This window comes from Melopsittacus undulatus, chromosome 5 (genome assembly GCF_012275295.1).
Source record: "Melopsittacus undulatus isolate bMelUnd1 chromosome 5, bMelUnd1.mat.Z, whole genome shotgun sequence".
Lineage (NCBI taxonomy): Eukaryota > Metazoa > Chordata > Aves > Psittaciformes > Psittaculidae > Melopsittacus > Melopsittacus undulatus.
This window is the reverse complement of record NC_047531.1, coordinates 18963519-18978263: the sequence shown is the minus strand read 5'-3', so window position 1 is coordinate 18978263 and position 14745 is coordinate 18963519. Positions and strand designations below refer to the sequence as shown.

General features: G+C 37.4%; 1 protein-coding gene across 15 annotated transcripts in view; it reads left to right on the top strand.

Moving 5' to 3' along the window:
- CADPS2 (calcium dependent secretion activator 2) overlaps positions 1-14745 on the top strand; it is a 306360-nt gene that overhangs the window by 252631 nt on the left and 38984 nt on the right. For 7 of the 15 annotated variants that reach the window (XM_031046299.2, XM_005146086.3, XM_031046292.2 and 4 more), the window contains 3 exons: positions 3302-3443; positions 10398-10553; positions 12212-12359. In XM_031046299.2, coding sequence (XP_030902159.1) covers positions 3302-3443; positions 10398-10553; positions 12212-12359 — 446 coding nt within the window. Of the gene's footprint in view, positions 1-3301; positions 3444-3572; positions 3693-10397; positions 10554-12211; positions 12360-13336; positions 13352-14745 lie in introns of all 15 variants that reach the window. The other 8 variants (XM_005146084.3, XM_031046289.2, XM_005146085.3 and 5 more) reach the window with 3 other exon arrangements.

The following is a 14745-nucleotide window of genomic DNA, read 5'->3' as shown; positions in this document are numbered from 1 at the left end:
AACTTCAGTATTTCAAGAAAGTTGCATCTGGGAATCTGTTTCTGTTCCTGTAATCTGTTTTCCATTAATATTGACTATGCATGAGCTTGCCCTGGCATAGGCTTTCATTTTGTTGTTGTTTGTGTGAACATGAGATGGCTCATATGAAGAGGGTGTGGGGTGTCTATATCTACAAGACAATGGAGAATTAAGCTACATAGCTTTGAAGACAAGTGGCAGTTGAGGGATTTGAAGTGTGGCATTTCCTCAAGGATCTCATTTCCCATCTGCTTTGATGCACAGGTGGTACCTTTCGGCAAGATCAATTCTAATCATAGAGTGCCATGAGTCTGCTGATGATACTCAGCTATATCACTTACCCCTGCACTTTGAGTTCTTTCCCTGCCCTGCAGTAATCCTTGACAGAGATCTCCAGATGGGTAAATCAAAGCTGCCATGTCCTTCTCCCTGGGAAAACAGAATGCTCACTGAGTTGTTGATCTGAGACAGCACTCCCATGTGCCCATGTACAGAGGGATCTCAGTGGAGGTGCAGTCATATTAAGAGTTTTGGCATCATATTGGAAAGTTTCACTTCCCTGCAAAGATTGGTGTCAGGATGTTAGGAAAATGATTCAGCTTTTATTTCATGTGATTTCTTTAAATTTCATTCTGACTTCAGAATAACAAGAGTTGCCCTCCTGCCCATGAGGCTTTATTACTGTAATTCCCAGAACAGGGCTTGTAGCAGAGCATTTCTGCAATGTGGTCAGGAAACAGTAAACTACAAGATCATCCCTTCCAGTAGCTGTGGTTGCCTAATTAATGACAGTCCTGCACTGGCTCGCTATAAGGAAACAATAATGACTTAATTGACACAGTTGTATTCCTGGTTTTAAGCTCAAAGTTGCCTTGAAAAATCAGCCTAATATGTAGCTTTAAACCAGCCTTTTGTTTCTCAAAGGCAATATTGATCAGCTGTTTACTATGAAACCTTTTTGTTACTATCCAAATCCTTCTAAGTTGCTATTATTACTGGTCACAGAAGCTGCAGGTTTAAGATATATAAATATAGAAAAATAACACTGTTTTGAGTGCCTGATATAGAAATAATTATGCCATAGCTAGCTAGTTAACAAGTAGTTCTAGGAGCAGTGTAAATAATGGAGCATGTTTGTAATGGACTCATAGGTGCTCTCAAGGGTAGATTCTCAAGTGTTTAATAAGAGATGAGCCTATGCTGATGCCTTTTTCTCAGTGGAAACCCTAATAATCTCTGCCTGCTGCCTAGCTGCCTGTTTTCATGATCTTCATATATCTGGTATATCCACCCCTGTGTGTAATATGGTTGAAGTCATGAAAAGCTTAAAAATTCTTATCAAGGGAGAGGCAGGTGAAAAAAAATCAAATCGAGCTGATCGCATTAGTATTGCCTCCTTAGGTAAAAGTGATTGGTACATAATTTCTCACCACTCTGCAAGGATATTTTCAATAAAATAGTTTTTGCTTTCACATCATTATATTCAAGAAAAAAAAATTAGTGTCTGGACACTCAGCAACTTCCTTGCAATACAAGTAACTATAGGGAACTGAAACTTCATGACGTGTTTTTACAAGTCTTCATCTCTCCCAGGTTCAGTTTGTGGTGAATATCATTCAAGAACGGAAGGCAAAGGAGTTTCTGGAAGTTACTGAAATTATGTTTATATGTTATACATGGAGTTGTACCAGTAGTGGAAGAGGGATTGTAATTTTGGAGCTGGTTTCCATAGTTTTGAGCCGCATGACCCAGGATTTACTTCTTATGAAAGGGAGGAAGCCTCCTCAAAACGCAGTTGTGGTACACATCCAAATCAAATGAAAAGCCTGTTTGCAGGAATATATGGGAGGAGAAACTCATAAGAGAATTAAAATCAACAATATATGGGTGGGAGAAAAGGAGGGCTACCAAAATCATTAATATTTCTCTCTTAAGCTCAGCTTGCCTGTATGATTTCCCATGTACACATCGAATATTTTAATAGGTCCTAATAATAGTGCTGGATTAATGGGTGAACATAAACACATTCAAAACATGAAACTGATATATTCCCTTGGTAGGACAGGACATAAGTGTGCTAAGAGTTAGGATTTACTAGGAGAACATTTCAGGGTGTGCAGGGACAAGCAGTGGTGGTGGCAAACTAATTTTCAGGTTTTAAGCATCTTCAGTTTGCATTGTATATATAGTTTTTCATGCAATAAATCTGTGAAGCAGGTAATTTTCTACTGCTTATAGCTAATTTACTTTTCTTGACTAACATGCTTCATATTTGTATTACACGCACCAATCAGCTCCATATCTTTAGAAAACCAAGAGAATACCTCTTTGTGTGTTTCATGTTATCAGCTTTCCTAAGCACTTTAGGCAACTAGTTTTCAGGACTTGCTTTAAATAGTTGTAAAATTAAAAGTGATGTAAACTGGAGATAATCACACCAAAGAATTAGCAAACTTCCAGAAGAGAAGTGTAGAGTTCACTCCTTTAAAAATTGGCAAGACAGTTAAGACAGCAGAGGAGAGGCAAATTTGGCTGAGGATGTTTCACATGAGCACAGACTGCTTGGTAGGTACTTTTGTTCATGGGGGCCTTTGATGAGGTTTGAGCACATGTCAAGTTGGAAAAAGCCATGGTTCTGGTGATGAGCTCTGGCCTTCAAGATTTTTGTGTGTGGACATGCATGAGAACATTAAGACATGTCTTCTTGGTAGGCAGTGATTCAGGACTTTGCCAGCTCCCAAGAACACAGAGCAGATGGGTAAAGTGTTCTTTCTCCCCCAAACACTCGTATGTCACATATTGCCTTTTTCCATTAAGCAATCTGGAGGAAATGCTGTATACCTCTATATTTTTGCATGTAGCCCAGTGCAGCTGCAATGTTTTACTGTAACCTTTGTTCTTCTTAACATAAGGAGAATAAAAATAATCAAATGACATTCAAATGCTGTTTGGTTCGTTTGGGTTTTTTTATTCTGTCTTGATGTCTGAGTATTGAGCAAAATTACTAAGGCTTAGATTCCGCAAAGATGCAAAAGTGTTCTGGTTCAGCAAAGAACTTCTGTATGTGCCTAGTTTTTGTTACAGTAACAGTTTAAAATGTACTGTAGTGTCCTTATGAAGCACTTCATTTGTCTTTTCTGAACTGTACTTCCTACACAGGTGGAATCTTGTTCTTATAATGCTTTTGTGTATTAAAATATTTCAAGAAATACATTTTTCCTATAGTAAAATAAAGTAGGGAAAGGCCTGACATTTCTTATTTGTGCTTTGTTTGTTTTCAAAGCATTTTTGTGCAATGGAAAGTTCCACAAGCACTTGCAAGAAATTTTTGTTCCCATGGTCATCCGCTACATTGATCTCATGGAATCATCAATTGCCCAGTCCATTCACAGAGGTCTTGAACAAGAATCATGGCAACCCGTCAAGTAAGTTCTTTCTACAAGATCTGAACAAAGCACCTGCCTACAGCTTTCTGTCTAATCAGGTGTTCTCCCCCGTTGTCCTCTAAATATTCTATTTTTTATTGTATTCCTACATTGTTTATTTCTTCACAGGAGCATCACCAACAGTCTTCCTAATGTAGCTCTTCCAAAAGTTCCAAGTTTGCCTGTTAATCTTCCACAAATACCTAGCTTTACTACACCAACCTGGATGACTTCTTTGTATGACTCCACGTGTGTATTCTTCAATAACCTTCTGACTGTATGTCAGCTCTGCATGGCCTTGCTAGTGTTCTGTGCAGCTGTATTTGGATTGCATGGTGTTTATGATCTCTTAGTTGGAAATTATTGTTTCTTGGAAGTAAGCCAAGCATGGACTGTTAGTGAGTTGCGCTTTCTAGTACATTAAAATGTAGTAGTCTTAAACCTGATAGCTTACAAAATCAACTTGGCAAAGGTCTGTCATAGTATGAATGGTGTTTAATGCCCTAAACAAGCCATGACTCTCTTGAATTAATAAGCAGTGGGGAACCTTTTGGATAATTGATTTTAGATTGTGAATTTGTAAAGTGAGGCAGCCCATATTTTCACATGGGTTTAGTTAACTTACCATATATTGGTTCTGAAAATCACTGATAGCAAATATTGCCATTAGATTAAATATCCTTGTTACAGGAAAATAGTAAAAGTACCCAGAACAGAAGTACATCCATTTCTTTGTCTATTTGAAAACTAAGTGTTTCTTTCTGATTTCTCCTCCCAACATTTCAGTGCTCTTTTCTTTAAAAAAAGATATAATAAATAGAACAGACATGCCCTGTTCTGTGGCAATATTCCCATAGTTACGGGTAAGATTTTTGTGTGACAACGCATTCATATGCATTAGAGAAAGGCTCAACAAGAAACTTATTTTAGCTAAAGTTCCATTAGGAAAGGATGAATATGAAAAAACACACGTTCAAGATGTAAAGCTTGATATGATTTCAAGTATTGTCTTCTCAAGTGTTATGATGGAGTGAAAGACTCCTAGCAAGGACTCAGATCCATTACTGCAAGAGTTCATAAAATCACAAAATACAAGGTTGGAAGAGACCTCGGGTCATCTGGTCCAATCTTTTTTAGCAAAAACAGTCTACACAACATGGCCCAGTACCCTGTTCAGCTGAATCTTCAATGTGTCCAGTATTAGGGAATCCATCACTTACCTGGGAAGATTATTCCAATGGCTGATTGTTCTCACTGGGAAAAATTTTCCTCTTGGAATCTACCCAGGAGTAACTTGCACCCATTACCCCTCATCTTTCCCATGTGACTCCTTGTAGAAAGGCAGTTGATAATTTGTGTTCTCCCAGACTTCTGGCACTTATCTCTTGAGCATTATGATTGTTGTTCTGCTGGTAATTCCCCTAAAATTTGACAAAATTCCTCTTAATCCTTGGCTTTGGTACTTTGGGTACTTTTTGTTCAGTATAATAATGCTAGGTTTGCCTGGTGAAGAATCCACAGGCAAAAAGAATGAGAAAAAAGCAGTCTGTGAGCCAAATGAGTTGCAATTAAATGTTTATCCATAATGCCAAGACTGTGTCTATTTTGTCTGCGACAAAAAGAGATTCCATATTCTCCAAACTTTACTAATGTTCATGTTCATGCTCTTACGTTCATATTTAAATCTATTCATATTTAACAGAGCTGCTACATGCCTACCTAAGACCTTTTGCTGAAGAGAAAGAGGTGAAAATATATTCATACTTAGGCAATTCTTTGTGTTCTTTATTGATGAAAATAGATTTTCCCTTCTTTCAATTAAATGTTGTGAAAATTCTCTTGAATATTACTAGAGAAGATTGTTTATATTTTTTAATTCCGTAATTTCTTTTTCCCTTTCATCGCATGTTTTTGAGCAGTAAATACATGCTGCTTATAACAGCACTTAGCAAGATCATTACCTCATTTTCAACTGTTTTGGCTTAATCTTTTCTTATTGGGCACTGGAAAGGGACATATGAAAAGGGGACAATATTATGAGCAGTAGTCTGATTTTCTTGATTGGTCTCTGGAGAGGACAACTCAGAGGACACATTGCTAGACATGCAGAGCAGTGTGCATTACTTTTCTATTTGGCTGAAGACAATATCCTTAAAGACAAAAAAAAGTTTGAATATTCTGTAACAGCTTTTAATCAGCCAGAATGAGGATGGGCTTTTCCTTACTTGTTCATTAATTCAGATGTAATACTTTAAATTGGTATTTTTTTTCCATGTTGTATTTTAATTTTAATTTCTCTGCCTCTTCTGGACCTGGCTTTTAAGTTTGATTCTTGAGTGATTTTAATTGTTTATGGTTTAATTTATGTAGTAGCATTATTTTCAGTGCAGCCATGACATAGATCCACTGGCCAAAAGTATTTCAGACACAGACCCGAGGCTGTCTGTTGCTATCTGGTGCCAGTCTAAAACATCAGGCTGGGGAAACATGAAATGAGATACATGCTTACAGGAGAACAGTCCTTTATTGTCTTCCAACCAGAACAGGCAACGTAAAGGGAAATGTCTTAGCTCTATTCTTCCTGCTATAGCTCAACTATCATAAGTGACAAGAGGGACAGGCTGGAGCAGTGACAGTGAAAGGGTCTGGCTTGAATGTGTCTGAGCTTTCGTTCTGGACCATTTTTTGTGTTCATGCATGCTGAGTGTGTCAGGAAGCCATGTTTCAGCACTGTCTTGTGGGGGTTTCATCCGTAGTACCACATATGTTGCTGTGACAGTGTTTTATCCAGTAAAGTGGTAGGAGGCCATGGTGTTTTTTAAGGGTGCATATTTAAAAGTGTAGCCATAGTACTGATAGAACAGTGAAATTTAGTTGACCTGCTTTCTTTAGAATAAGGAGATTTGAGCACAGCTAGTTTCTGTTTAGCATTCTGAAAGACACGTATACTGTGGGCCAAATTTCTTTTTTTCCTAAAATACTAACATGTAGGAAGAAGGCTCAAGAAACATGTTTTGATTGTTTGATGCTCAGTTTGCCTCACCCTTGAACTAAGTAGAGGAACTATGACAGAAGTCTGTCCCTGTTATCTTTGAGGGACCATACATAGCTGTTAGTTGCCAAAGTTCTGCTCTATCCTTCCCCCTCATCTGGTGGTGGAAAATAGAGAGGTGGACTAAGAGCTGTTGACCATAATTACTGGAAATACTCTTCTGTTGAACAAATTCTCAGTTGACTTTCTGAGACGTGAATACGCATCTTGAGGCAGCATAACGGAAACAGAACTGGAGCTCACAAGTTGGGGGCTCACAAAGAACATAGAGCTGGTGCCCTGTTTTGTAAACCCTCCTCACAAAACACTGAAGGGTTGTAACTCAGTAATGACCTTAAAAAATATATAGTTGCTGTAATTTATAAAGTCAGCATCATTGCTCTTAGTAAATTCCACAAGAATGAAAGCCAGCTGGTTTTGCATCTTGTGGCTGATTGAGAATGTCCTTAGATATTTAATATTACTCCTTTGTTTTTCATATCCCAAGCTACCCTATGGAGTTTCACATCTAGGCAAGAACTGATATATTAAGTATGTTCTCTGGAGTTGTGTTTGTGCTGATCTCACAGCCAGAGTGCTTTATTAGTGGATTGTTTGACTAATTGCTACTGCTTAGGTAGCTGGCAAGCCGAGGGAGGAGCTGTCTCACTCAGCTGTCCGTGGATAAGTGAATAGCTTAGCAGGCTATATGCAGCTCCTAGGTTTTTCTCCAGGGTCTTGGAGAAACATTACATCTTGGACTATATTTTTGCTGTATTCAGTATGATGCAAGGCATTTGGCTATAAAATAATGCAGGTTAAAACAAACCTCTGGAGCTACCTGGTCCATTCTCCCAGTCAGAGTCTGACCAAATACAAAGTTAAATTGCCATTAAAAAAATAATTAGGATGGGCATAATATTTTCCTCTTTTAATCATTGTAAACATTCTCTAACTGCCATGACCTGATTAAAAAGAGAGGACAACTAGATATTACCTTTTGCACAAGGAGCTACTGCTGAAGGCATAAGTTTTGACCAGCAAAACAGTGGAATTTGAGCTCAATTCTAAAAATATAGATAAGTATATAGAATACAGTTTTTAAAGAGTACCAGTTCCATTTCCTGGTAGAGCTATATTATTCAATTCATTAAACTGAAGTAGTTTTACCATACATGTCCAAGTAAAAACTTTTCAGTAGCCAATAATGTGTCTTGTCCTTTCACCAAAAAAAATGGTTCTGGAATTATGAATGTAGTTCAAATGCTGGTGGTTTTATTTGAACTCAGGAATTCCTTCTGCTGCCAGAAGGAGGTAAAAACTGAGTTTAGCTCTTCTTCATGTTACACTTTATGTAGTATAAACCCTGGAGTGTCATTTCCAGCACCTAGTAGGGAAAGCAAATTGGTGGACTGTGCAAATCTTCAGACTGTCTAACCATTTCAGAGTATCAAGGTATGTGCTGATTAAAAAATCCTAAAAATCAAATAAAACAAGTATCTGGTACAAACAGAAATGACAAGGTGATTGAAAGCATAGTTTTATGCAGCATTTAACAAATGAGTTAGATATTTGTGTTTGGATGTGTGAAATAGGATCAATTAGTTTTTGTTGTAGCACTTATTTTCCTTCCCCATCTTATTAGTATAATATGCCAGTCAAATTCAATTGTCATTGAACAATGCTGAATAAAAAAATTAAGAATGGGTGCTCAAAATAATATGAAAAGAGAATGAATGAATGTTTCTCACAGAATGAATTAGTGTTTCATGAACTTGTGTCTATTATTACATTTATTATAATTGTGAAACTTTATTTGGTAGTCTAATGAAACCAAATTAAGTGGCTACCAGGGAGTGAACATGCATAAGAATACACTGATGTTACTGAGAGCACATTAGTCCTCCTGAGTCCTAAAGAATTTCATTTGGAATTCCATTAGGCAAAAAAAGAAAAAATATGGAAGAACAAAACTATGGTTAAATTGTATGATCTGATGATGGAAAAATGGTAGTTCTGTTTCTTGAGAACATACGGTTTTCTGTGCTCTTATCAACTGCAATATATATATATGTACTGAGATTGTCCCTGTTTCTGTCCCTGTATGTTGCTTTCTTTTACACCAGTCCTCTCAAAGATTGACTTAGTCACTTTTGAATCAAATAACATGCATAACGTAGCATCTGCAATGTCACTCACTGCCAGTGTACACAGCAGATGTCATGAAATCTTCAGTATTTGCTTATTATATAACTTAAGAAACAGTCTAACAGTATTAGAAAATTTCTGAGAAGTTTTGGTGGTTTGTTTTTTTTATTTCTTAATTAAATTTGGTGGTGTATAAAAGTGGTCCCTGTTCAGGTCCAGCCTTAACAAGTAATGTCCCTGTGCAAGTTGTAAGCTCAGCAGTCCCATGGGACATTTTCCTGTTGCTGGTGTTTTCTTTCAGGAGCACAGTAAAATGTAAAATTAAAAATTATACATAAAATAAGAGTGGAAAATATGCATGGTATCAAAAATGCCTGTCTAAAACTGAAATTTCCTGCTATGCATGATGAAGATATGAAAACTTGCACCATTTAAAACCAAAGCCAAATTCAGGGTCAGTCACCTGGAGCCAGCCTTTTCCTTAGGCAGGCACCCCAGCTCCCAGCTCATCACCCACTGCCCAGACCTTGCTGACTGTCCCTTCGCCTGGCTTGGCAGCTGCTTTCAGCATTCACACAGCATTGCAGAAGACAGTGATGGCTGGGGTCAGCGTTAAGGCAGCAGGGAAAGGGGGCAGTTGGGTGGGTTTGGAAGCTCGTGGGGTGCTGTGAGACCAAAGCAGTACTGCTGCTGCATCTGTTCTGCCTCTTCAGAGCCCTGAACATTAGCTGTGTGCTTTGCTTCACTACCTGCTGGCTCAGCTAACCTGGTGTAAACCAGTGGTGGGGCTGCTGTCTGAGGGGTGCATTAGGTGGTCAGGTATTAACAGCCTTTTGTATTTTTAGTTTGTTTCTTTCTTTTTAATCAGATCCTGATCTGTCCTGAGCACACTCAACACACACTGGCTTCTTCCATAAGAGTCACTTAACACTTTGATAATTATGTTGTTTTGTCATGAGGCAAAAGAAAAGGAATGTCCCTAGTGACATATTTCAACTAGTCTGATCTGAACTGGGACCACCAGGCTGAGTTTTGGTTGCTTGTGTCACTAATAACCTGGAATGCCATGCTGTGCAGCACAACCAATAACCCAGGAATTGCAATGCAACGCATCATGAAAACATGGTGACAGTTGAAGTGTAAATGTGGCTACTGCTAAAATTAGCCTTAAATTGCTCTATCTTATCACAAGCAAATATTTTTAAATTTAGCAATTGATTCAGGGTGAAAGAAGAACTTTACATGGACAATCTGAGATGACAGAGCCACATTAATCCCCCATTTTGTTTGTGCACAGATTTCTTTGAATAGTTTCTGTTCTCCTTTTTCTATTAGCATCCTCATTTCTTTGGTAGACTTATCTGCCAGAGTTATGAAGGCAAAATAATGTATATACAAAATCTTTACTGTTTTGAGAAGGTCCTTGCTAATTAATAATTCCTCTACCCTGTATTTTTCCTGTCTTGATATGAAATTTGATCTACTTTATTTTCTGTGTTCTCAGCATCCCATTTACCTCCCTAGTCTGTCATGTTTCTCAGCTAACAGATGAGAAAACTTCACTTTTTCATCCTAGTGGGAATTATTTAAAATTTTCCATTACTATTTTCACAATCAAATAAGAGTAACTGTGCTATGAGATACAATGAAGTGAAGGAGGAAGATGGTGTGATAGGAAATCTTAGTATCTTAGATAATTCTATGTCAACTGGGATAGACACCTATACATTTATCTTCCTTTTCTTGGGGGTTTTCTTTTGTTTTGCTTCTTATAGCAATGGCTCAGCTACATCAGAAGACCTTTTCTGGAAACTGGATGCTCTACAGATGTTTGTTTTTGATCTTCACTGGCCAGAACCAGAATTTGCCAGTCATTTAGAGCAAAGACTTAAACTCATGGCCACTGACATGATAGAAGCCTGCGTTAAAAGGTACAGTTGAAATGATAAATTAAAAATTTGGAGACATTTGAAAATTAACATAGGAATAGCCATACTGGCTCACAGAAGGACACCTATAACAGAATCCTGACATGGGAATCAGAGCAACCATAAAGAGATCATGACATGTATGTGTTTCCCAGCATCTGCCAATCAGCAATTTGGCAACATCTGGGAAATACCAAGAAGAATTTCTGCACATTGTGAATAGACCACTGAAAGTGAATAAACCAAATGTCTTTTCTATTCTATATTTGTGGCAAATACTAACAAATCTCAGAAATCTGCTAGAAGAAATCCTTTTCCATTTTGTACATTTCCTTTCTCCGTTACTATCTTATTATTTATATTCAGTTAATAATACTACTTAATTTGTCACTATTTTAGGGTAGTGTCTCTAAGAAATATAGAATCATAGAATAGTTAGGGTTGGAAAGTACCTTAAGATCATCAAGTTCCACCCCCCTGCCGTGGACAGGGACACCTCACACTAAAATATGTTGCCCAAAGCTCTGTCCAACCTGGCCTTGAACACTGCCAGGGATGGAGCATTGAAAACGTCCCTGGGCAACCCGTTACAGTGCCTCATCACCCTTACAGTAGAGAACTTCTTCCTTATATCCAATCTAAACTTCCCCTGTTTAAGTTTTAACCCATTAACCCTTGTCCTATCACTACAGTCCCTGATGAAGAGTCCATCCCCAGCATCCTCAGAACCCCCCTTCAGATACTCGAAGGCTGCTATGAGATCTCCACATACATACATAAAATGTATTAATATTTTGGAGTTAATGCATAACATACTAGTGTTTATACACTGTGTTTTAGTATGGTCAAACGTACTGTATGTCAGGTAGAAAAGAAAGTACATTATATCCACAGAGTGGATTATATTGGACAGTAGCAATTCAGAAAAGAATGATGGAACTATTCTATTGTAACTCTTATTGTTATACTAACATATTCTATAAGACTTATTAAGATGGAAGTGGGATGCTTTTTTCTTATATCATTAAAACATTTTGTCAGTTTCTGGTACCCACATTTAATAATAAGGGTGGAAATAAAACATTACTTTTATATTTATGTATTCTGATCTATTATTATTTATTTCAGTGGCATTGTTCCTTATTTACACCTGTGTGAGAAGAGGGGTTTTGTATTATGTAACTCTTTATACCTTTTACTTTTCAATTACATATTAATATTTTCTTTATAATAAACTCTTTTTCTTTACTAAAATTCTCTTTTGTATTAAAAACAGAAGAGTATCTTTTCATTATATTTCATAGAAGCAACTATTTGTTATGGTAAACTTAATTTTAGCATAGGTTGGAAGACGTGGGGTATTTTCACTGCTTTAAATTGTTCTGAGTCATCATACAAGGAAGAATATTGTTATATAGTAGGCAAGAACATACTACTTTTATTATTCAGCTGAATTAGCTGAAGCAGTGAATCCTTGAGATTGCCACCAATGCAATTGTTTGTTGAATGGGTGGATATTCTGCATGTGCTGAATTTTCTAAGATATTCTCATGTATGTGTACATTGTAAGCCAACATGTTTAGTAAGTTTCATAAGTTTGTACGCTCATTGGTCAGAATTATCAGAGAAACTGATATAATGGATTGTGTTTTAATAAACAGGACAAGAATTGCATTTGAACTCAAGCTGCAAAAGATGAACAAAACAACAGACTTGCGGATCCCTTCTTCTCTGTGTACGATGTTTAATGTCTTAGTTGATGCCAAAAAACAGACAACTAAACTTTGCATACTGGATGGGGGGCAAGAGGTAAGTGGAATTTTGTATGTTTAATTCTTGTGTTTGGTTAATATGAAACACCTCACACTGCAGACAGTACTTTATAGATTAATTTCAAACTAACTGAAATGTGTTACACAGCTCTGCTTGTACAAGAGTATGCATAGACAGCTCCCTAGAAGCATCACACAAGACACAACCCTTCATCTTCAGATGCTTCTGTAATTTATTTGCTTTGACCTGTGAGTCTTGAACATTCAGATAATTTCTTGACTCACAACCCCTCTGGGATTTTTTCTTGGGTTGCAGCTGAGAAATAGCCATTTTCAGGACTCTTGTAATAGTAAAACAGAGCCAAAATATTGTCCTTTGCAGCCAGGTTGTAAGCAAAGAGGGTTTGTTTTTCAGTGGCTCATATGTCCAGCATTCATGCCTGTGTACATGCTGAAAACAGAGGAAAGAAATAATCAGGTAATTTAATGAGATCTCTTTATTTGGTTTCCAAGGACAGGGACCATTTTGGCAGTAGTCTGCTGCCAGGACTGTCGATGGAGTGGAGCTTTTGAAGGGTATATAGACTTCACCGACTACTGTCCTTCCCATATTGTCGCTCCCGGCAGGAATAATCTGTGAAGTGAAAAAGGCATACTACATATGCTGAGACCACCAGCATAAAATTAAAACTGTTCTTGCTGTGCTACTGCATTAGCAGTGTAATTTTGTTTCATTTGGTTTTGGATAGAGGGTAAAAACATTAGTCAGAATCTGGCAGCAAAAATTATGTCAGCTTTAGTCCGTTTCATGTTTACATTATTTGGCCACATCGTTTCTGTTGATTTTTCCATTTCTTTACTGTGCTCTTCATTTTATTGCCTCAGCTTTCTAAGTTAGTGTATTCAATGTAATTGTCTTTTTCTTTTTTTTTTAATTCTATGAGACATTCATCATTTTCCTGTTCTACCCTGTCATCTTTATTTTTCCTTTTGATTTTCCGTGACATGAACCAGTTTGCTAGTCAATGGGTAAGTGTCTTTTTGTTGTTGTTTTTTAACCTACTTTTTTTCTTTTATTGTTAACAGCTACTTTTTATTTTAAATGGTAATACTGGTTTTCATGTTAATTTGTAAGCTGAGCCCTCAGAATTATTTTACTGCCTACCCTTGCTACAGACGGATCATCAGCTTCTCAGTTCTTCTTTCCTTGTTCATTCTCTAGGAAGGGTCTGGATGAATTCTCTTCTGTGCTTTTCAGACCCAGTGTCCTGTCTTACTGGATCACAAAGTTTTGGACCCTTTCACCCCCCATTGAGGCAAAAGAATTTGTTTTGGGCTCATCAGAAGTAAACCACAACTAGCAGCTCTGCCTGCGGCTGATGCTGCCATCTTATACTTAATGTCCAAGCAGTAACCTGCAAACACACCCATGCACACCCTACTTTGTGGACACGCAATGCCAGTACCTCCATAAAGACTGCAGACAGATGGTATAGCCTTATTCCTCCAATCATGCCATTCCTCTTGCCTGGACTTGGTAGTGCCTCCTGCACTGTTAGCCAGTCCCCTCAAAGCAGAAGTTCAGCATTTTGTAGCATTACTATAAAAGCCAAAGTTCAGTAACCTTTTGGACTGCAGATCTTCACCAGATTCTCTTCTGAAATCCTCCCATTCTCTGGACTTTCAAACTCCATCATACACTCTTCACAACACCAAAACAGAAATATAGCCTTTGTTCCCTGCTAGGTCTGACCATTACTCTGAATCCAGTGATTCATTTGAGAATTTAGCACATCTGGGATGAAATACATACTTTTTTCAAAGTTCCCAAATTAATCTTCATCCAAATTCATCTAATAAACCAAATGAATCTCAAATTCTTCACATATTAAAAATATCAGATAATATGGAAACTTCCTTCTTTCACATAAAACTTCAATTCTTGTCTATCACTTTCTTCCATTTCTAAGGATTTTTTTGAAGGTTAAGAAAAAATAGGCTTTTCGCTTGCTTGTAGCTGATATCATGGTTGCTTAAAATGCTTCAGTTTTTATTGGGTGAGATACTGCTGGAATCTGGCCATGTATCAAAGCAGTCAGATCATACAGCATAAATGTTTGCATCTCTGGCTCTATAGCAGCTCTGGCAATTCCAGTAACTCCTGCTTAACCACTTGATCTTGAAAACTTTCCCATACTGACTTTCTTTCCCTCAACCTCCCTCATCTTCATTTTAGTGTCAAAAATGGTCTTTTCTGCCAGTCAAAAAAAGCATTCCATAAGGCCTAAGTTAACATTTTTTAAAAGACACGTTTGTTCACCTAAAACTCAACACTGAATATCCATCTGACAATTTCTAGAACTTAATCTCAAAGTGATGGAAGGTGTTAGTTAGTGAGATGGTTAAATTCAAACATCTTGAAT